This window comes from Pristis pectinata, chromosome 1 (assembly GCF_009764475.1).
Source record: "Pristis pectinata isolate sPriPec2 chromosome 1, sPriPec2.1.pri, whole genome shotgun sequence".
Classification (NCBI taxonomy): Eukaryota; Metazoa; Chordata; class Chondrichthyes; order Rhinopristiformes; family Pristidae; genus Pristis; species Pristis pectinata.
Genome location: NC_067405.1, coordinates 28,836,774 through 28,860,198, shown reverse-complemented (window position 1 = coordinate 28,860,198; position 23,425 = coordinate 28,836,774). Strand labels below are relative to the sequence as shown.

Below are 23,425 nucleotides of genomic sequence, written 5' to 3'. Positions count from 1 at the left end.
ACTCTTTCTCTTAAGTCAAAGTAGCACTATGTATTAGACACATCAAGTGCCTGCAGTAGAAATTTGAATTTTAGAAAACAGACCGTGGAAATAAAAACAGAAAACAGTGGAAATACACTGTAGGGCAGGCAGCTCCTGCACTGAGAGAGAGGTACACACACATAAACAAATGTATCAGGTTTTCAAAAAACATTCATTACATGATGTGTGGCAAAATTTTCAATGGAACACTGCAGAATTACAGTAACAACAGGCCATAAAATGAGTTTGTGGTCTGGTGTTTCTTGAGGTTTATTGCTCTTCAATTATTTATCCAGATGTTCTTTTCTTTTAACGGGAAGAACCATCCTTTCAGATAATGAACTCCAGACTCCCATTTCCTCTTTGGATGAAAGAGAAAATGTCTTGATTGATAGCAATAATGAAAAACTTAGGTCATTGATTGCTTTGATCAAGTTTTTTGAAGAAGTTACAAAATATAATGATGAGGGTAGTGCAGCTGACATAATCTTCATGGCCTTTGACATGTGTTAAGTACCAGCAACAAAAGAAACACACCAAGTCATGTATAAGTGTTAAAGCTATTTTGTTAATAACTACTTATGATAATAAGAAAAATAAAAGTAAAAATGTTAGAATGTTAGACGTAAAAATGTTAGATCTTAAACATTAACCCCAAAACTAAACTCAAAGTGTGTGTGTGGCAAATTCCCAAACTCCAAGTCCAGGAATAGTTCTCAAAGTTCAGTTCAGCAAGCCATAAGGTGAAACATGAGCAAAGACTTCTGCAAAACCACCATTGACTGAAGAGAAGATGTAGAGAGAAAACAGAGACATTATGGAACCCATATGACACCTCAGTGTCTACTCAGCAGTGACTACTCCACTGCTTTGTTCCGAAGTATCTGCCACCCCGAAAGGCATTCGAGACGTGGCCGTCCACACAAATACCTGTTTCCCACTACAGGTTAACGACAAAGTGGCCTCCACCGGATTATTCCAAAAATCCATATGTGGATTGTAGTGACAGGAACAGTTATTGTTTTTCATCCATCGATACAGAGACCAGCAGGCAAGTGTCTCTCTCTCCCTGACTGACTGCTCCAAAAACGTCATCACGTCCTTATCTCCTGTTGTCGTAGTAATCACGCCACACCCACACACACACTACTGTGCTATGTCTTAAAGGGACACTCACCAATAGTAACTTAATCTGTAACACATGGTCCTATGTGGAAGGCTAGCCTAAAAGGTTAAAACACATGGGAACCAAGGTGATGCATTTTGGGAGCTCCCATAAGGGTCAGACATGCAGCATAAATGGTAGGGTCCAAGCAAGTATTGAAGAACAGAGGAATCTTGGTGTACAAGTCCATAGATCCCTGGCAGCACAGGTAGATAAGGTGGTGAAGAAGGTAAACAGGAGACACAAGAGATTGCCTATGCTGGAATCTGAAGCAAAAAGCAAACTGCTAGAGGAACTCAGTGGGTCAGGAAGCATCTGGGGAGGGAAATGGAGAGTCGACATTTCAGGTTGAGACCCTTCATCTGGACTGAAAGTGTAGAGGGGAGATAGAGGTGAAGGGAAGAGATGGAGCAAGAGCCGACAAGCAATAGGTGGACCAGTCCTCACGAATGGTCTTGGCCCCAAACGTCGACTGTTCATTTCCCTCCATAGATGCTGCCTGACCTGCTGAGTTCCTCCAGCAGTTTTTGTGTGTTTCAAGCAATAGGTGGATTCAGGTGAGAAGGAGGGAAGAGTGGAAAAAGCAACAGAGGCTGGGAGGTGAGAGACGGAGGCAACAAATAGCTGCAGATGATGGAATCTGATAGGAAAGGAAGGCAAAGCACGGAACCAAATGGGGGGGAGGGGAGCCAGAGGGAGGAGTGTGTGGGTGATGGGCAGATGGAATAGGTGGAGGAGTGGAAAGAAACAGGGTGATATGAGCCGGTGGCGGGGGGAGAGTGGGTGTTAGGTGTGTGTAGGAGGAAATGGATAGATCAGGAGGAGAGAGAAAAGGAACAGAGCAGGAGCGCGTTACCTAAAATTGGAGAATTCAATGTTCCTGTTATCTAGTAGTAGACCACACAAAGAGGAATATGAGGTGCTGTTCCTCTAGTTTGTGTTTAGTGTCACCCTGCCTGTGGAGGAGGCAGAGTCAGTGTGGGACTGGGGAGGGGAATCACAATAGCTAGCAACTGGGAGCTTAAGATGGCCATTGCGGACAGAGTGCAGGTGCTCGGCAAAGCTGTCACCTCGTCTATGCCTGGTCTCACCACGGGATGTTGGCCTTCATTAGTCAGGACATAGAAAATAATAGCTGCGAGGTTATGGTACAACTTCATAAAACATTGGACTGCTGGATCCCCTATTTATGTACGGTACCTGCATGCTACCCTTTTGCAAATCATACACTTGGACACCCAGATTCCTCAGCAGCTCAGAACTCTGCATTCTACATAGAACATAGAACACTACAGCAAAGTACAGGCCCTTCGGCCCACAATGTTGTGCCGACACTTTATCCTGCTCTAAGATCCATCTAACCCTTCCCTCCCACATAGCCCCCTATTTTTCCATCATTCATGTGTCTACCTAAGAGACACATGATTCTCTCAATATTTAGGCAAGGTTTTTTTCCCCCCAATTAATTTTTTGCCAAAATGGAGAAGTTCAGATTTTCTTACAATATACTCTTTCTTGGCCTTCTGGACATAACGTTGAATTTGACAACCTGAGGTAATTTAATTTCTTGATCTGTATCAGTTGGCCATCTATGATACTGGTTCAGCTTGTTTTTTGTTCTCTCCTTTTTCCTTTCTCTGGGAGTGGCGGACAGGCTCCTACATTCGCAACTTCTACATTCTGTTGTCTATGTTCTTACTAATTGCTCCCATTCACTCACCGACCAGATAACCTTGTTACAGCTTACCCAGCTTTATCCTATCAGAGATAAACTCCCTCCATGAACTTCTTTTGTCTCCTTCCCAATTCTGAAGACCCAAAATGTTAGCTCTGTCTCTTTTGCCAGAGATAATGAACTGACCTGCTGAGTATATACAGCATTTTCTGTTTTTATTATTTATAAGATATTGGTTCGGCCATGCTGCAGTGTTGTATACAGTTCTGGTTGCCACACTGTAGGAACAATGTGATTGCATGGGAATGGGTGCAGAGGAGATTCACCAGGATGTTGCCTGGGATAGAGTGTTTCAATTATGAGGAGAGACTGGATAGGTTGGGTTTGTTCTCTTTGAAGTGGAGGAGGCTAATGTGTGACCTGTTAGGGGCATAGATAGGGTAGATAGTGAGAAACATTTCCCCATATGTTGTGAGAAGTCCACATGGCTGTCACGTGACAGTAACAACATTGACCCCCGCTGACCGGAGGACAGCATTGCTCCTCTGATCGGAAGTGATACTACTGTCAATCAAGGTGCGGCTCCACCCACCCCTCAGGTGTGAGGGTACCCTTTGCCTCTGAACTTGCCTGACCAGTACCCTTTGTCTCTGAACCTGCCTGACCATTGGCTGTGGCAGGGACCTTTGTCTTTGACTCCCACACCATTGGCTCGTTTAAATCACAACAGTGAGGCTCCACCCAACCTCCTGCATCCACTAGCCCTTCCACTTTTGACGACCCCAGCAGTAGTGAGACAACGCTGCAGAAATCATTGGTAAGAGTGCATCACCACATGGTCAGGGAGCGTTTCACTCAGACTCAGGGAGCGTTAAGGGCCAATGCTAGTGTGGGACGGGCATTGAAGTGTTATATCCTGAAGTTGTACATTGTTATTGTGTGCTTGTGTGTATTAGTGTGTGTGTGAGTGTATTTTACCCCAGTTGCGATTCCCTCTCGTGTTCGTGGTATCCTGTGCGTCAGTGAGTGTGTGTCTGTTCCCATCCATTCTGTCCCGCGTTTGCCTTTGTGATTAAACTAGTTTTGGTCTACAAAGCTCATGTTCAGAGTCCTTGATCCTTAGGAACGAAAAGAACGATTTCACACAACACCATAATGGAGATGTCTAAACTCAGAGGGCATTCGTTTAAGGTGAACAGTAAGAGGGTTAGAGGGGATCAGAGGAAAAACTTTGATCATCCAGAGGGTGGTTGCAATCTGGAAAATATTACACGAGAAGGTGTGACAGGCAGGTAATTTCACGCTTTAGGAAGTATCTTGACTGGCACTTGAATCACAAAGGCACAGAAGGCAATGGGCCATTGCTGGTAAATGGGATAGCAGGGATGGGTACTTGGAGATCAACATGGATGTGGTGGGCTTCTGTGGTTGATTGAAAGCACTTATGCCTCCATGTTATAAGATTATGCACTGAAGTCTCAGTCCAGTCACAAGCACATAATTAATGCTGATACATCAGTGCAGTAAAGTCTTCTGTGTGATTTGTTAAATAGAGGCCCAGACTATCCTCTCAGATTGATGTAAAAGATCACACAGCACTATTTGAAGATAAGGAGAGTTCTCAGTCCCCTGGCCAATATTAATCCATGAACCAAGAGCTCAAGCAGATTATTTGGTTATTTCTTCATTGCTCTTTGAGACTGTGAAAATCATCTGTTGCCTTTCCTTACAATATATTAGCATTTTTCAAAATAAATTTTATTGGCTATAAAGCTTTCTTAGAAATACTGAGGATACATAAATGCAGGCACTTGTTTTCATTAATCACAAATACCACTTAATTAAGTTGGAATGGAGGAACAATTCTATAACTTAGTAAGCTACGGGTAACACAATATTTTGATTTTATGACACCAGCTTTTATACAGCACCTGTTACCATTTAGATAGTAAGGAAATTTGCTTTATTTAAGCAATTTTTATATCATACACAGAATTGTATTCTGATTGATACAACTTCTGAGGATCACAAAATTCCAACAAACCTGACACACAAAAGCATATAGTGAAATAAAAAAAAGGTTTAATGAATAGCAAAGATCTGGAAAATAGAGTATAATTGTAAGAAAATGGAAATTCTCAATTTTGGCAAAAAATAGTTAAAAAAAAACACCTTCCCTAAATTGTAAGCGAATACAGAATTCTGAGATGCAAAGAGATCTGTGTGTCCAATTGCATGATTTGCAAAAGGCTAGTATGCAAGTACAGCATGTAATTAGGGAAGTTAACAAAACTCTAATGTTTATTGCTTGGTGAAATGAGTACAGAAGTAGAGATGTAATGCTTTGGTTGTATATGGCATTAGCAAGAGTACATGGTATAGTAATGGTCATCCAATTTAATAAAAAATGTTATTAAGTTGTAAACAGCTCAGAAAAAGTCAGCTAGACCGATACCTGGAATGGAGAGCAAATGAGGGAAAACTGGACATCTGTTGGAGTGTACAAGAGTAAGAAGGGACTTAATTAAAACAAAAGATCCTGAGGGATCTTGACAAAGTGAAAGTAAGAGGACAACCTATAAAGAGGGGTCTGTTTAAAAATAAGAAGTTGCTCATTTAAGGCAGAGACGGAGCAAAATATCTTCTCTCAAGGGTCATGAGTCTTCGGAACACTTCCTCAAAGAGCAGTGAAAGTAGATGCTTTGAATATTTTTAAGGCACAGGTAGATAGCCTTTAGCGAGAGGGTGAAAGGTTACCCTCTCACCCTTTAATAGATGGGAATGCAAACTTGAAGATATAATCAGATTGTGGAACAGGCTTGTTACCAAACTTACCAAATAGCGTACTTCTTCCCCTAATTTACATATTTGTATTCTAAAATAAAACACTACAAAAATATCCCATAGGTACATAAAACAAACTTACCACTGCACGACTTCTTTTCTGTTCAAAGAACGTTGGCAAGTCCTCCCAGTTTTCTAATAGTACATCTAGAGGAATAAAACTGCACTTTAACGGTTCTCCCTCCTAAGAATGAGAAAAAAGTGATAATCATTTTTTTAAGAATCCTAATATACTTCACATAAGATATCTCAACAATGTCGATGGCAATTATTATTAGACAACACATAAAGCAAATTGTATGAACTACAATTTCAAACCAAAATTTATAATGTTCTGTTCTGGATAATCCTGGCTTCTTCTCAAAGGCCTGTCCTTTCTACCATCATCTCTGCAAACAGATATAAGGAGCTCATGAATTTCTTTGACAACCAGACTGACACCATCTGTTTAGCTGTCTTTCCCTTTGACCATCACCTCCATCCCCTTCACCAACAAACCGCACTTACTCCAGGTTTCCAGTTTGCCCACTGTCCAATACAGTGGAAATACCCTCTTATCAATCCATGTTGAAATTCAGAAAATAAATCATGTTATTTTATTTAACTAAGCCTCCTGGATACTTCCGTGTATCATCTACAAAAATATTACTCAATTATAGGCTATATCGAGAAGTTATTCTGATACCTAATTAACATACATCTCCAGCAGGGGGAGATAATAGTATGTTATTGTTAACACTATTCAATTGTTAACTGAAAATGCTGATGCTATGTGTAGAATAAATTTTATGTAGTTTTCAAGAAATATGACAAAACCATACATAAATAATGTTGCAGTACAAAACTAAGATTTCTTTTTATTCCTCTGCAGGATGTGGGCATTGCTAGTATTCAATGTTCTTCTCCCCTTCAGAAATGGTGATGGAGGGACCTTTCTTGAATGACTGCAATCTCTGTGCAAAAAGCAGTTTTATGCTTTCAGGGTTAGACCAGATTTTCTTGGGGATGTCATCCCTCTAGGGACTCTTGAAATGCACAAAGTAAAAAAGATATGCAATAAGTTACATTTATGACACCATATTTTCCCAGGCACATCATCACTCTTTCCAAAATAATTGAAAGATATCACAGCTCCTCTTCCCATTAAAATAGGGGATAATCACCATTTTACCCCACATTCACACCAATATTTAAGCATGACATTTAAAATAATAGCACTGGTTGCCTGGTACCAGTGTGATTTATTGCTGACTGATCAAAATGGTTAAGCAAGATATTTTAGTTTCGAGTCTGAGTCAGAGGATGTAGCTCCATACACCATTTAAGTTCAGAATGTAGTCACTGCTCACCTATTGTAAATGATGCGAGGACCAGATCATTTTGAGGCATGCGCCTTGATTGCATGCAGCCAGTGTGCTAGATGCACCAAGCTAACATAGCTATAGAGGGGAGGGGCAGGAGATGATCTTGTGAAATGAAGGAGAGTTTTAAATGAATTAAAAAATGATTTGAGATCTTTTCTGGTTAGACCACTCACTGCCATGAAATTGAGTTAAGTGTTAGTGATGTGTATTATACTCATTTATTCCATAAAATCATAACTGAAGCTGATGTATGGCACTGTATTCAGTTTTTATATTACTTGTGACCTTGCTATAAAGTGACTGACACTGTTTGCACACTCAACAGGGAACAGTCCTCAGGGTTAGAGCACATTAATCCAGACTGACAATTCAGTGCAACACTGAGAAAAAGCTATTGTTGGAGATACCATCTTTTGACAAAATGTGAAAATGATGTCCTGTCAGCCTCTTCGACTGAAAGATCTTCAGGCATTATTCATAAGAGAGACTCTCCTTATATTTGCTGATATTTATCTCTTAACCAATATCACTAAAAATAGATTTTCTAACTTTCTATCCCAATTCTGTTTACTATCCTATGTTTGCTTAAAAAATAACAATGCCCAAGGTTTAATAATAACTAGTTGTTTGTATAAAAAAAATATGCTCATAGAATCAGTGCAGCAAAGATAATAATATACAAATGCAAGCCTTTTCTCTACAAGCAGGCAGCTAAAAAAAAGCATACAAGTTCTTTACATTAGAAATATATTACTCAAATGATGGTAGACAGTTTTCATTTAATGATTAAAACTTGTATTTGCCTCTGAAAATCAAGTTACAACTTTGCTGATGGTGACATACAGAGATGAAAATGCTAACAATACCTTTGTGTAGAGATGTATTCTATCAGTATTCTTGCTTGCAAAATACATGAAGCCATCATAAACTGGAACATCACATGGGGTATCATGCTGTTCTACTGCAGAAAGGTTTGACAGAATTGATTTGGAAGAAATGTCATGATTTTTTTTTCTCAAGAGGAATCACAGATAGAACCGGAGAAAAACAAACTTTCACATATGCTAGGAAGGGACGCTAGAAAAGTAAGTTTCTAAAAATATTAAAAAGCTGCCAGAAATAAACATGTGGTGTAATGACAGGACTGCAAAGTTGTTCTACCATGCAATTGAAATACCTACTGGCATTTATTAAATTAAATTTCTGAGGGACAAATGAACTATGGCATTATATCCCAGCAAAATGTCAATACACTCAAGACAGAGGAAGTAATTGGCAAAGGTGGCTGGAATTTATGGGAATTTCTCTTATTGAAAACACAGCTTGTGAAGTTAAAGCTGAGATGATCTGATTCTGAGCGCTTGAAGGGCTGGTAAACCAGATATCAAGAGCACACAAATATCAGGCCACCCCAAAAAAGATGGAAGAGCACATTATTAAAAAACTGTATGCAGTTTTAGAATTAGTAAACCTTTTTATATCAAAGAAACAAAACATATTGTATGTATATCAAAGTGAATTTGTTGCTTAAAGAGAGAGTAAGCATTAACAAGCTAACATTAACAAGAGTAAAATTAACAAGATGGATAACAGGATGAAAACTGCCAAAAGAAATTTTAATGATATTCATTACTGCATAAGATTCAATGATCTTCAATGATCTACTGTACTCTGATAAATTTTCAAAGTGGTATCAGCACACAGTTCAGATGGTTACAAAGCCCATTAAAACTTGATGCAGGCCAGAAATTGATAGACAGGGTAAAATTCTAGTCATTCGCTATCCAGAAATCCTGATAGTTCAGCACCTGGCTCACTGGGCCCTGGTTCCCACGCTTCTTTGTGCTCACTGGAGCCCTGAATCTTGCATTCCCTTGAAACTTAATCGGTTCACTGTAAACTTTATTATTCTACTGTACAACAACTAAAAAACATGTAATTTAAACATGTTGGAACAACATGCAATAGTCCAGAAAATCTGCTGGTCCTACACCAAAGTTCCAAGCAGGTTGGATTAATAAAGTTTTGCTATAATAATGAAATAGCAGACTCATTACAAAGTGATCTCAAAGCACCAGTGGTTCAAGGGAGACTTCAAAAATAAATCAACAAATAAGGTGTGCAATAAAATGGTAATGAGAAAATAATGCTTTAATCTGGACAAATTGACAGGACCCAATGAGGGAGAAACTTCTTAAGGTGTTAATTATAATTTTCTAAAAGAATTGTGCCTTTAATTCGAACATTTGTAACATTCTCGATTAAGGAGAAGGGAAAGAAACTAGTTAACTTCAGGCCCGATGGTTTACTATCAGTTGTGAGCATATTATTGGAATGCATCAGCAAAATGACTGACTAAGCCTGTGAAATCAGGATTATACCGGGGCCTAGAGAGTTAAATTTTAAGGATAAATTGTTCAATTTAAAATGCAGAGAGAAGATCAAAAGGTGTCTGAAATAAAGAAGTTCAACATGTTTGATACAGAGAAACTCATTTATGAAGGACAAGGGGAAACAATCACAAAATTAGAAGTAGCTTCTTGAGGAGATAAAACAAAAATCAGTTTTGCCAAAAAGAGGGTAGTAGAAATCTGGAACTCTCTGACACAGGTGGCTGAGGATAATGGACCAATTTTAATTATGACATTATTGATTGCTAGGTACGAGGTATCAAGAGATATGAAGAAAGGCGAATGGAAGATGATCCACAAGCGGATCAAATGGCAGAACAGTCTGAAGGTTAAATAGCCTATTCCTGCCCCACATTCATTTCAATACTATGTGGATAAGTACCAGGTAGGAGCAGAATTGAAGGTTAGTGGCATTCAAAGATTGATACAGTCATTATACATAATATAATCAAACAGTGTTTCTGAGGTACTACTCTGGAACAGAAAACAACAAAAATAAATTAAAACATTTGACATTTGTTGAGATTTGTTCTATCATTTCTGGGACGATCAGGAAAACACATGGCAAACTATGTCATTACAAAATAATTACATTGGGTATAGTCAGTTCAAGAAATAAAAAAAATCTGCACAATTTCTTTTAGTTAGCTGTAGATCTGTACAAACCAAATTACCTGGTAGCTGCTGATACTCATTATTGAAACTTTGTTCACTTATGGTAATTGCATTACTGCTTTTGTCAATATTAAAAGATGAAAGCCCTTCTTCAGATTTCACTGTACTGCAGTGCTTCATTTCACTACTTATCTGCTCAGTAGGTGTACTTGATTCACCTTTTTCATTTTCTAGGTCAGATTGGACTGTACATTCTGACTGGGGTTGGGTTCCAGTTTGACATTCATTTTCACTTGGATATGTCTGACAGGACATATGTTGTTCTTCTTGATTGCCTGTGTTAGGAAAAACTTCTGTTTAAAAAATTGCTCAAGACAATTTGAGTATTTACTATTTCTTGATAAATGCTTAAGTCAGTAACATATCAAACACTTCAACATAAAATGAATTTTCATAGGGCCTTAAGTCTTTCCCCATAATAAGACATAAAAAAGCCTACAATTTTTTTGAAGTAATAAAGGCCCGAGTCTTTTTCCTTCGCAGTTGTATGTGGTCTATGTTTCACAGTCATACAGTAATAAGCCAAGAATGAAGACCTAATGGATTAGCATCTCAGTCCCAAGTTGTTTTTATTCTTCCTTCTTCAATGTCTGTGATGTATTCTTGGCATCTTGTGGAAGGGAAAAAAGTAATTCCAACATGATAACCCTTTCTGAAGCAGATACCAAGCATTCATCAAGGAAGAAAACCTTCAGAGGCTTGGGCATGTGCATGGCATGAGAGATGGGGCATCAAAAAATATACCATATGGAGCAAAAACACCAAGTCAGACACCCAAAGTTGTTTTAAGGACATTCGAGAAAGGGACATAATAGACTTCAATATTGATTATGACATGGGAGATCATATCTGATGACAGAAGCAAATGGTGTACATTGACTGTATGTTGTATGTATGATTGTATGTATGTATGGCAGCTTCAATAGCTCCATAATAGATGGTACCTTGGTAAGCAAGATCATAGATCACACTAAATCATTAGACACGATCTCTCCAGAATCTGCTTATTTAGTCATCAACGGAAATATAGCACATAATACGGCCTCACTAAAATTTGAAAACTGCATATCCTGCTCGCCAAAAAAAGCCAGAATTTTTATCTTGTTCTAATAATATGGAACAAAATGCATCTAAGTAATAGGAAGCTCAAAGGGATCTTACCAATATCTCTGAGAGTTTTGCATATTTCACAGTAAGACAAGAAGGTATTATTGGTATATGTGCATTTAGTGCAGTTCCATGTTTTTTCAGATAGATGCATTTTTCTTGAGATAACTGGTGTTTCACCCGATAACTGTTGAGTTCTTTGAATACTTAATGTAGACGGTAATGTCCCAACTTTGGGCTGCCTATTTTTTGTATTTGCACAGGTTTGACGTTCTTGACATAAAGATTTAAATCGTTTATTCTGAGGGTCCGAGTCAGCTTTTAGGAAGATCTTGTTGTTGCTTGTTTCACACTTCTCTTCATTCACATTTTCTCCAGTTTCTCCTGCATTCATTTCATCCAGTTCTCTTTGCGATTGCTGAGTTAACTTAGGGGAATTTGGAAATTCTTCGAGCTCAATGATATCAGGAAACTGGCAGGGGGGCAGGTCTTGAGGTGTTCTTTTGCGTTTCTCTGCAGAGCCAGGTTTTGATGAAAAGAACGAGCGGATATCATGTTGTTTTTCTTTCTCAAACTAAATAACAGAACCAAAGACAATGTGAGGAAAAACATTTTTTTTCATGCAGTAAGTGTAACTGGAATGCAAGGGTATGCAGCAGATTTAACTGTGACTTTAAAAAGGGAATTGAATCAGTACTTAAAAAAGTGCAAAGCAATGTAGAAAGTGCTGGGGAGTGGGACTACCTGCAGTGCTCTTTGTACAAACTTTGTCCAGAGCTGAAAAGTCACCTTATAGAGCTTTGGGTATTTTATGACTACTTCCAAATGTAGACTTTTTAGATCAATTTTCCATGGAAATTAGCTATCTATAAAGCTGAAGGAATGCCATTTCTGGCTCTCCTACCTTTGAGACAGGGTTGGGAGTTCTAGTACACACACAAGCAACTTGGGCTCTAATATCTAGGCTTTGACACTGGTGCAGTACTGAGGGAGCGCTGCAATGCCACTAGTGCTGTCTCTTGGGTGAGACGTTAAAGCAAAAAACCATGTGCTCTCTCAAATGGACTTAGTAAACCCAAGGATAAAGAGCAGCGGCGTTATCCCCAGATTTCGGATCAATATTTATCCTTCAATAAACATTTCAAAAGCAGAGTATCAGCCATTATTATAGTACTGTTTGTGACAACATCCCATTAGCAAATAGGCTGCTGTGCTCACTACATTACAACTGTAACTACACAAGTATAATAGGAAGTGCCGAAGTTCTGGAAAACCTTTGAATTGTACTATTTATTGTAAATGACAGTATTCTTATTTTCCTAAATTTTAAAAGTTTTGCACCTGTTACATGACATTGATAAACTCATGTTCATGATACGTTGAGGACAATAAGGATTGCCAACAAAATAATAGCATCACTTTTGGTATGGACAAAATCAGAAGGACCAGTGAAAAGGGACATTGTCACTAAGCAAGTTAACAGCTTCAAATTTGACATAGCTGTTAATTATGGCCAAGTCCAGAATTAGTAAGATCCAGGCTGCCAAGTTTATATTTGTAATTGACTCAGCTTTGCAATGAGATAATCAGATGTTGCTCAGGTTGTGGTAGTGGGAAGACAAATCAATAATCATAGAACTTGCGTCACTACAATATACAAACATTGGCCGTATGATATCTTTATCTCTCACAAAACTTAAAATAGCATAGAAGCAGAATGTGTCACAAGAGACTCTCTTTCTGCTAGTTTTATTATGAAACTCAATTTATGAGATGTTACATAATTAAAAAACATCAAAATCAAATATGCAGATAACAAAATAAAATATAAAGGCTTTGAAACTGGATTGTACCATCGTTGTTTCTCAGGTACGAAATAGAAATCTAATGATCGAATGTGGGTGCATGGGGGTAATGTACATTCACGGATCTTTCCTGTGCCAAGAGTGACTGACAAACTAGATTGGGTGCCCTCATAAAGGTGTGCAGGAAATATTAGGACAATAAAGCAAGCGTCTTATAGAGGCTATCATTTTGTGAAACTGGTTATCCACAGGGCTAAATTAACCACTTTATAAACTTGCTCAAATGTAAATCCACATTAGGTTGCCATAAGGTTAATTGCTGGTCTGCTCCACTGAGAGGCAACATCTGACTTTGAGAGCTTTGGGAAAAACTTTTCTGATGGTATATTCTGCATATATTTTGTTTTATTCATTGGTGGTATACTGAGGGGAGGGGTCACCAATGAACACATTGACCATTCCTATAGCAGTCCTTGTGAACTTAATTCGACCATTGAGCACTGTCAGATACCTGGACCTCGTCATGGAGGCAGCGTCAGGAGCTGTGCCAACTGCTCCAATGATAAATGGAGTTCTGAACCAGGGTATAAGGCAGTGCTGCCAGTGGCCATCAAGGGAGGTGACATCAGCAACAATTGGCAGTTTTCTGTACACTGTATTAGGACGGTGAACAAGGTCCATTATTCCAGGTGAAAACCCTACACTTCTTTCTCTTTGGACCAAGTGAAGCAGCACGAGAAAGCAATAAATGTGATATGGATATTACAGTTTTCTCCTGCCCAAAGGGTTATTGATTACATTCATACTGCCCTCCACGTTTTTCTATTACCAGCCTGGAACCTGAAAAGGATGCAGTTCCCTCACCCTCTGGCTTTCTTGTGATCACAAGCAGCACATAACTAACGGTTTCCAAGTACCAGGTATGATTCTTTCCCACTACCATAGTCAATTATTCTATGTGCAACCAAAGTGTCGTGTGCTTGACTATTTAGTGACAAACATGGGTAAGGATTTTCAAAGTAAACCTAAGCACAGTGGGAGAGCAGGATAACAGGTCCACTGAATGACCAGTAAATAAGGTAATAAGATAAATGCATTTAACTGATCACTGACAAACTCAGCTGCTGGTTCTGCAGCCTGCGGCACTCTGGAGGAACTATAAATGTGTTTTCAAATTACCATTTGTGATGGCTGGTGCATGATTTTGCTCCAGTGAGCCACTAGGTCTTAAGCACCGTCTAGACTAGAAGAAGTTAATGATGAATAGGTGCAGCGTTGAGCAACAGTCCCTAAATGCTAATTATCTTGAACAATAGTAGTGGCAGCCACACTAACTCTTTAGAGATTGTGTGCATCGTGGCTGAGAAGCTGAAGGTAAGAAGTGAGATTTACTTTGACATGTTTTGTTCTGTGAGGTGAGCATTGCTGGTAAGGCCAGCGTTTATTGCTCATCCCTAATTGCCCTCAAGAAGACGGTGGTGGTGAACAGCCTTCTTGAAATTCAGCAGTCCTGCTGGGGAAGGTTCTTCAGCAATGCTGTAGATTACAGAATTCCAGGGTTTAGAATAAACGATGATAAAGGAACTGCGATGTATTTCCCTGTCAGAATGTTGTGCAACTTGGAGTGGAACCGGCAGCTGGTGTTGTTCCCATAAACCTGTTACTCTTGCCCTTCTGGTTGCAGGTTTCAGAGTTGCAATGGACTTTGCTGATGGGACACTGCAGCCAGGATGCACCCGCAGCGGAAAGCATGAGTGTTGAGATTGCTGGATTTCGGGGATTCAATTAAGTGGGCTGCCTTGTCTTGTGAGTGTTATTGGAGCTGTACTCATGTAGCCAAGTGAACAGTATTTCATCTTATCTCCTGGCATGCCTTGTAGATGATAAGGTTTTGAGGTGTCAGGTGTCATTTGCTACAAAATATAGTCTGTGACTGGCTGTGATGAGATCTGTAACCACAATATTTATAGTCATTGAATTGTACAACAGAGAAAAAGGCCCTTTGTTCCATTGAGTCTGCATTGCCCAGCAAACATAATTTACACTAATCATACACCAATCTTATTTTATTCTTGTCACATTCTCATCAACTGCCCTCAAAGTTCTACCATTCACCTGCACAGGTGGGACAAATTAGCCAGTTAACCTAACAACCTGCATATCTTTTGGATGTGAAAGGAAATGGAGCACCCGGGGGGAAACCGATGACACAGGGGGATCATGCAAATTTCACACATCATCTTCTGATTGAACATGTTTGTGCACGTTTTAGCCAAGTCATTAGCATTCACGCTCAGCCCTTACATCCCTCATGATGGGGGTGTTCTGGGAGCGATCTTCTCCCTTTAACTAATCCCCTGGGCCCCAACACTTGCAGCGAGATGTGGCAGAGATGTGGCAGGACTCCCAAGCTTTGATCTGATTTGTTGGCTGTGAGATCACTTAGCTCTGCCTATTACATATCACCATACAAGCCATGCTGCAGCTTCACCAAGATGTCAGTTAAGTACCTGCGGCTGCTGTAGGGATGCCCATCTGCACCTTTCATGGAACCAGGATTGATCCCTTGGCCTAATTTTTTCAGTAGAGTTAGGGATATGACAAGCAATTAGTTGGTCCAGTTCTGCTACTACTAATGGTTCACATGCTCCAATCACTCATTCCCAAGCAACCAAAAAGGACCAAGTGATGGATGCGTGCCTGTCTCATTACACAGCTGGTTCCAATAATAATTTCTAATGCCCCCTGTCACAACACAACCAGGCATGAGCAATATTCCTATGTGCCAGACTTTGGATATAGCTAAATTTATCATTTAGCGTCTTGGCTACATCACTTTGCTCTTCAATTATAAATGCAGCATCAACCCACCCACCCCCACCGCCCAAATGTTAAAAGGAGGATATGAAATTAACAGAACCAGCTACACCATCTCAAATTTATAAAAGGATATCCAAATATACAGTATAATGAATGTAATCTGCATTGATAACTGAGCAAAACTGTTGTCTGCAATCAGATTTCCTGGTTTGTTGCCGTACAATTTTAAAAAGCTATATTGGGACAAAAGTCTGTGTAGAAATCAAAGAGCCAAAGGGAGGCAGCTTGAGGAAATACTTTGCAAATTACACCTAGCATTTTAGATTTATGGCAGTGAATGTGAACACAAATCAAATTGTTCTAATAATGTCATAATCCAAGAGTGGCCCCAGTAGTTTAGAGCTTTAGTAAAAACCTGTAACTTGAATTGTTGCTTTATCAGCATTTTATTCCTGTTGAAAACAGCTTTTTCTTTCTAAACTGCTGTAGAAAAATAGATGCAATAAAAATGATGTGATGCATTTTAAAATGTAGTACTGAAGTTGGGTAAAAAAGTGATAGCGTACTAATATCAGTAAACAGATGGCATAGCAGAAATTACTCATTATAAATGTTCCACCATAATGTGTGCTTCGACATCATTGTAATTAGTAATCATGTATGAATATTAGTATTCTTACATGGGTGAAGAACACTTCGTGAGTTTCTGGTAAATTTTCATTTGGCACCCAGGCCAATGCAGTACTTAAGAAATCCCATTTTTCTTTATCCCCCTCTTCTACTTCCAAACGTTGCTTTATTCCATTGAGGGTGTTGCTGGTAACACAAGTCTGCAAGTGAAGAAATTGAAATAATTTCCACAGAATACTTCATGAACAAATGGTGTACTTGCACTAATCTTATTAAATTGGCTTTTAATGAACAAAATGCTTCATGGAGAAACTTTCTAAACTGGTTATAATTTCTGAAGTCTAGTTGTATATCACCTTAAACCCTGCTGTACAATTCTGGATTGTCAATAAATTTCATTATCACTTCAGTTTATCTTACATAGATCCATCCTGATGTGTTGAGAGAGAGGCAGAATGAACATTACAGGTCAATAACCTCTCTCCAGAACCGATGAAGGGCCATTGTACTGAAACATCAACTCTTGCTCCGTAGTTGCTGCCTTACCTGTTGAACCTATAATTTAAATATTTATAATTTAAAATACTCAGGCCAGCTTGTGTCTTCATTTAACTGTTTGCCCAAAATACCTCGGTGCCTTGGTAATAATAACCTAGACAATGTTAACCTAATCACCTTCCTCCCCCAGTCACCTTTCACCCCAGAAGTCTCAAAGTGAGCCCGAAACCCTGAGGGGAGCGAGGGTCTCTCTCTGGTGGAGTCCTCTCACCGTTCGGCCACCCAATTGTACCAAAAATTCTTGGTCGAGCTGGACTGGTGAAGGGAAGGGCCATTTTACGATGCAAAGGCAGGGAAATTCCACCTTTCAGTGGCATGGCTGGGGATGTCCTTTGACAATAAGTAGCTAGGTGAAGCACTCTGCTGCTCTGGTCACTTTCCAAATGGAAACAAAAATAATATCCAGTAATACCAATGCAGTCCAATGACAAGAACATTACATGCCTTATGCAAGGACAGATAGACAATGCCACAAAAATGATTTAACACTAAGGATTATATACATAGGTGCACAGTATACAAGAATAAATAAGTCATAAGAAATTTGCACCAGGTTTGACTTTGAGCACTAAGCCCAATTTTTGATATCCCCATTCCAGAAAGAACACTTAACACCATTGACAAAGCCAGTCCAGATTTATTTGAATATAGAGAGCTTTAAAATAAGGACTCTAGGGTGATAAAGGCTGAGGACAATTTAAAGATATTTTGAGAATTAGGAAGAGTTTTGATAGGGTTAACAGGGAGTCAGGGATTACTGATTATTTAAAATGTTGACGAGGCTACGAGAGAGATTATGAAGAAATCTTTTTTTTGTTGTAAGAGTTGTAACAGCACAACTGCAAAAAATAGCTGAGTTAGAGACTATCCCACGCTTTAAAGGAAAAGTAAATCGAAGCATACAATACGAATATGGTTTCAATTTGGTAAATTTTTTGGATTGAATAAATTTGTCAAGTCCCATTCAATCTAATTTTTTCTTTCATCCATCTAGAGCTGACTCAGCTTTTTCCATATGGAAAAGGAAGGGAATAGTATGTTTTCGGGATCTATTCATTGATAAATGTTTTTCATCTTTTGAACAATTGTCTAATAAATATAATTTGCCTAGATCACACTTTTTTCGATATTTGCAGATTAGAAATTTTTAAAAAACTACTATACCCTCTTTTCCGACACCTTACAAAATTGAAACTACGGAAAAAATTTTAGGTCTTAATCCTTATCAGAAGGGCTTGATAGCGATAATTTATGATTTAATTATGAAAATACGTCTAGAATCATTAGACAAAATTAAGAATGAATGGGAAAGTGAACTCCAGACATCTATACCTATAGAGACTTGGAAGAAAATTCTTCATTTAGTCAATACATCTTCAATGTGTGCCAGACACTCGTTGATACAGTTTAAGGTAGTCCACAGGACCCATATGTCCAAAGATAACTTAGCTCGTTTTTATAACCATATAAATCCTTTATGTGATAGATGTAAATCGAATGTGTCTTCTTTGACACATATGTTTTGGTCCTGTCCTCTTCTGGAAAAATATTGGAAAGACATTTTTAACATTATTTCAAACGTATTGAAGATTGATTTACAATCTCACCATATCACTGCAATTTTTGGATTACCAAGGATAGACTCTGGCCATTTATCTGCTTCCGCTAACTGTATGATTGCTTTTGTTACATTAATGGCCAAACGATCCATTTTGCTTAAATGGAAGGATCAAATACCCTCTACTACTTTTCAATGGTTTTCTCAAACTATATCATGTTTAAACTTGGAAAAAATTAGGAGTGGTACTGTTGATCCTTTGCTTAAATTTGAAGATATTTGCAGTCCATTTATTCAATATTTTCATATGATATAGATCCCCTTTCAATAACTTTTCAGCTTGGAGGAACGGACTTGACGACATAATATTGCTCTGTTTCTACTGAGAAATTTTAGCCCAGTTTTTTTTTTCTTTTTTTTGTTGTTTGTTTTTTTAAAAAATTTTTTTTGTTTGCTTAGTTTATATCGTTTACAATTTTTCTTATTGATTTGTTTTTAAAAAAATTTATATAATACATCTTTTTCTTTCCTTTCTTTTATATTATATTCATTTACTAAGAGATCGTTGGATCTACAGATTTTTAAAATATTTTATTGTTCTTTATGATTATCTATGCTATGATTGTTATCCTGATATATTTGTATTACATGTATAAATATTGTTGCTAGATATCAATCTGTATTAATTTGAAAACTAATAAAAAGATTGAAAAAGAAAGACATCTGAAGAAAGAGGAAATTAGAGCTACTGTAGGGCAGTAGAACCCAGCACTGCAATTATCAAGTCCCATGTCGCAAGCTCTAATGGGTTTCAAGGTATCAAGATTGCTAAATGTTTTGTTAAACAGCAGTACTAATAATTTGATTTACACATTGAAAGAAAATGTGAAAAATGGCTAACAAGTGCACAGACTCATCCCTTGAATGCGGCAACCATATGCATGGTGCAGCATAAATTCCATTTAAGTAACACTTGAAGAACTTCCTTGGTACGAAGGGCCAGAAATTATCACCTCCAGTCAACATTTTCATCTGAAACATCCTGTTCCCTTGTGCCTCATTTGATAACCACGTCCATCAAACTGTCACTCCCTTAACATTCACCAGTTTCTGGATTGTTGACCAAATGTATTTCCCACCCTCTGTAATGAAAGCATTGTTTGATTTATGTAATCCAAACTGAGGTAATTTATCACTGTGTTTTGCCTCAAGAACAATTGCCTAAACATAACAGATATCAACTTCCACTTCAGTTCATCATGTTTTCTCTCTTCTCACTTTACTGTCCTCCTGTCCGCCATCGTCCTGCACAGAAGCTCACAGATCTAACTCCATGACCATTCTCCTCACCTTGTTGCTCATATAGCTTTTATATTCCCACTGTCTCAATACTATGATCACCTCCTTGCATCACTCTACACCCACATTTCCCTTTCCTCTTCCAAAACTACTGCTTCCCATGCTTGTCCCTGAAAAGTAAGGTTCCTCCCAATTCATTTGTAACTCCACTTTTATATATCCCAACCTTCCAGCTTCTGGCACTCAATTCACCTCAACGTTTCTGCCTTCACTGATCAAGTCCACACTATTTTCAACTCCATCTTTTGCTTGCTAGTTTTGCATTAACAGCTTTGTTTTTTCTTAGTTGGTATTTTCCCTGATCTGGGTCCCATCTCCGCTCTCTTAAATCCAAGGCAAACACACTTGAGTGATCACGAAAGGCAAATGGCTTTGCCATTCAGTCCTAAATCTGTTAATGACTGAAACTGACACTAATCCAAAATCCTCTGCTATTCCCTGGATATACATAGGAGATAACCCCGGGTTCTTTTCTTCTTAAATCCTTCTCTCATCTTCTCCACTCTCACTTCCAAAATCATGGACTCTTTCCCATTAAGAACGAGGCAGCCATTGAACTCCCTCTGCTGCTTCCCCCTGCTTCATTTAAGATATCCATCTATAATTCCAAATAGGATTCCACTCCATATCCCACATTGCCTTAGCCTTGAAATCTCAATCTTCTTCTCATTTCTCTCTAATTCCCTTTAATATCCTCTCCAAACTTATCCATGATGTGAGAGCTCCCCCCAACCCTTCCAGCTCCAATAATCATTTTCTGTTAAAGTGTCACTAACAATATCCTGTACGACTGTGAAAATGGTAAACTAGCCTTTCTCACGGATTTCATCCTGACTGCAGCCTTTGATCTACAAGCTACACTACCCTCAGTGGCATCCTGCCTGGCAACACTGGACTTGGCTGCTCCCGTTCCGACACGTGAAAACCAAGATCTAAAACAAAAATAGAAAATGCTGGAAATGCTCAGGTCGGGCTGCATCTGTGGGAAAAGAAACAGAACCAACGTTTCAGGTTGAACACTCTTCATCAGAAGTATTCTGGCAAAGATTCTTTGACCCGAGATATTAACTCTACTTCTCACAGATATGGCCGTGTATTTTCAGCATTTTATGTTTTTTTTAATTTTCCATTTCTACTTATCCAATCTTAGCCAGAAAACCAATTATCATGTTAACCAGGAAGATTCTATTTCCCTTGGCTAAGGGGTCAAATATCAGGAACATAACATTTAAATTAAGTGGTACGAGGACTAGAGACAAGATGAGGAAAACATTCTCACATAGGGGCGAGAACTCACGGACTGAAAGGATGGTAGAAGCAGAAAACCTCATCACATTTAACATGTACTTGGTTCTGTAGCTGAAGAGCTGTGACCTGCAAGACTATGGACCTAGTTATAGGAGGTGGGATTATGCCGGGTGGCCCTTCTTGGACCAACAGTGACACAGTGGGTCAAGTGGCTTCCCTTCTGTCTGCATGATTCATTCGTGCAAAGAACAGAACAGAAATTGATGGAAACACTCAGGAGGGCAGGCAGCACCATTACTGTTTCAGATCAGTGACCTTCACCAGAACACCCCGAGGAAATGTTCTGAAGAAGGGTCCTAGACTTGAACCATTAACTGCTTCCCTTTCCACAGGTGCTGCCTGACCTGGTGAGTATTTCCAGCAATTTTTTGTTTGTTTCAGATTTCCAACAACTACAGTTTTTTTTTACTCATGTCAACCATCTTCACTCTTCCTGCTCAAGAGTTACCCCCACCGTCCCCTCAAGATTTGTGCCCTGTGACAGTTTTAATTGAGTCTCATTACATCCAAAAAAATTTACAAAATTTTAACATTTTATAGGGTGCACAAGAACAAAGATCTGGGAGGGTTGGTTAATAAACATTTTAAGGTAGATAGTCATATGGAAAAGACACAAGAATAGAGAATCTTTGACTTTATAAATGGAGGGGTAATGTATAAAAGCAAGAAGGATATAACATTACAACTTGGTTAATCACTGATTAAACCACACTGTCTGCAATTGCAGGTATGACACTCTTGGAAGAATGTCAGAATCTTGGAGAAAGTGGAAAAGAGATCAACCAGAATGGAAGCAGTGTAGAGGGAATACAGGTTTGTGAAGACTTTAAGGAAACAGAGATAGGTTTCCTCAAAACTGAAAATGTTAGAAAGAATTACAATACCCAATGTAACACTATCCTGTCTGATTTGTTAGCGTTCTTGGTTCTCCAGTCTAAACACTCAAAGGTACATTGCCCCGATGCTTCAATAGATAGCTGCTTGGACTACATACTGCTGTGCCAGGAACATGTTGGATGTGTTAGAAGCTGCAGTCTCTCCCTCTCTTTGTTTGGCTTAACAGCCCTCCCAGCCTGGAGATTTCTCTATGGCAACATTCAACAGTGATTGCTGGCCAGTAAGCTTGTTACCATGGAGAAATCTCCAAGTTGGAGAGGGCTCTGCAATGAAATAAAAAGAGAGGAGTACAGCAGCTTCCATTATCCTAGAATCTGAGCAGGCATAGAGTAGGTGCTGCCTCGTCCCACACTCAGTATGTCAACCAGCGGGTAATCCAGAGGTCCACGTCTCAGTACCGGGCAGTCGCACCCCATATGTTGACCCACCTAACAACTGCCCTCACAGGCAGCCTCTCTACACCATGGGGCACCAACAGATCATGCCAAGTTCTTGGCGTAGCAGGATGTAGCAACAGGGAGGACAGGAGTTTGTAGCAGATTATCAGCAGAGCAGGACTGTTAATAATGCTCCTCTCTAAATATCATGTATAATTACCCTTTCTACTTCCAAATTCCTTAGGGGTCTTGTTAATGGGAATGCATCATGAGCTCTAAATGAAGTACTAAGTGTAATAGAAATGTTTAATGTTAGAACTGGGTTTTAATGGAGTAAAATTAAGATTCTGTGGACGTGAAAGAGACTCCCGGATGCTATGTTGCCTGCCCAGTGCCAGGGTCAGGGACGTTTCGGATCGAGTCCACAGCATTCTGAAGGGGGAGGGTGAACAGCCAGAGGTCATGGTACACATTGGTACCAATGACATAGGTAAAAAAGAGATGAGGTCCTGAAGGGGGAAATATAGGGAGTTAAGTAGGAAGCTGAAAAGCAGGACCTCAAGGGTAGTAATCTCTGGATTGCTGCCTGTCCCATGTGCCAGTGAGGGTAAGAATAGGATGATTTGGCAGATGAATGCTTGGCTGAGAAATTGGTGCGGGGGGCAGGGTTTCAGATTTGTTGATCATTGGGATCTCTTCTGAGGAAGGTACGACTTGTACAAAAGGGGGACCAACATTCTTGTGGGCAGGTTTGCTAGAACTGTTGGGGAGGGTTTAAACTAGTTTGGTGGGGGATGGGAACCAGAGTGATAGGTCAGAGCTTGGTTCATTTAGTGTACAAGTAGATGCAG

The 23,425-nt window shown here is 39.1% G+C and overlaps 1 protein-coding gene across 5 annotated transcripts in view; it reads right to left on the bottom strand.

Moving 5' to 3' along the window:
* Nucleotides 1-23,425, bottom strand: part of zranb3 (zinc finger, RAN-binding domain containing 3) — a 102,874-nt gene that overhangs the window by 14,218 nt on the left and 65,231 nt on the right. For 3 of the 5 annotated variants that reach the window (XM_052028316.1, XM_052028344.1, XM_052028353.1), the window contains exons 13-17: nt 16,568-16,717; nt 11,317-11,836; nt 10,155-10,430; nt 7,936-8,030; nt 5,788-5,889 (exon numbers count right to left, since the gene is read on the bottom strand). In XM_052028316.1, the coding sequence (XP_051884276.1) occupies nt 5,788-5,889; nt 7,936-8,030; nt 10,155-10,430; nt 11,317-11,836; nt 16,568-16,717 (1,143 nt within the window). The remainder of the gene's footprint in view (nt 1-5,787; nt 5,890-7,935; nt 8,031-10,154; nt 10,431-11,316; nt 11,837-16,567; nt 16,718-23,425) is intronic. The other 2 variants (XM_052028325.1, XM_052028336.1) reach the window with 2 other exon arrangements.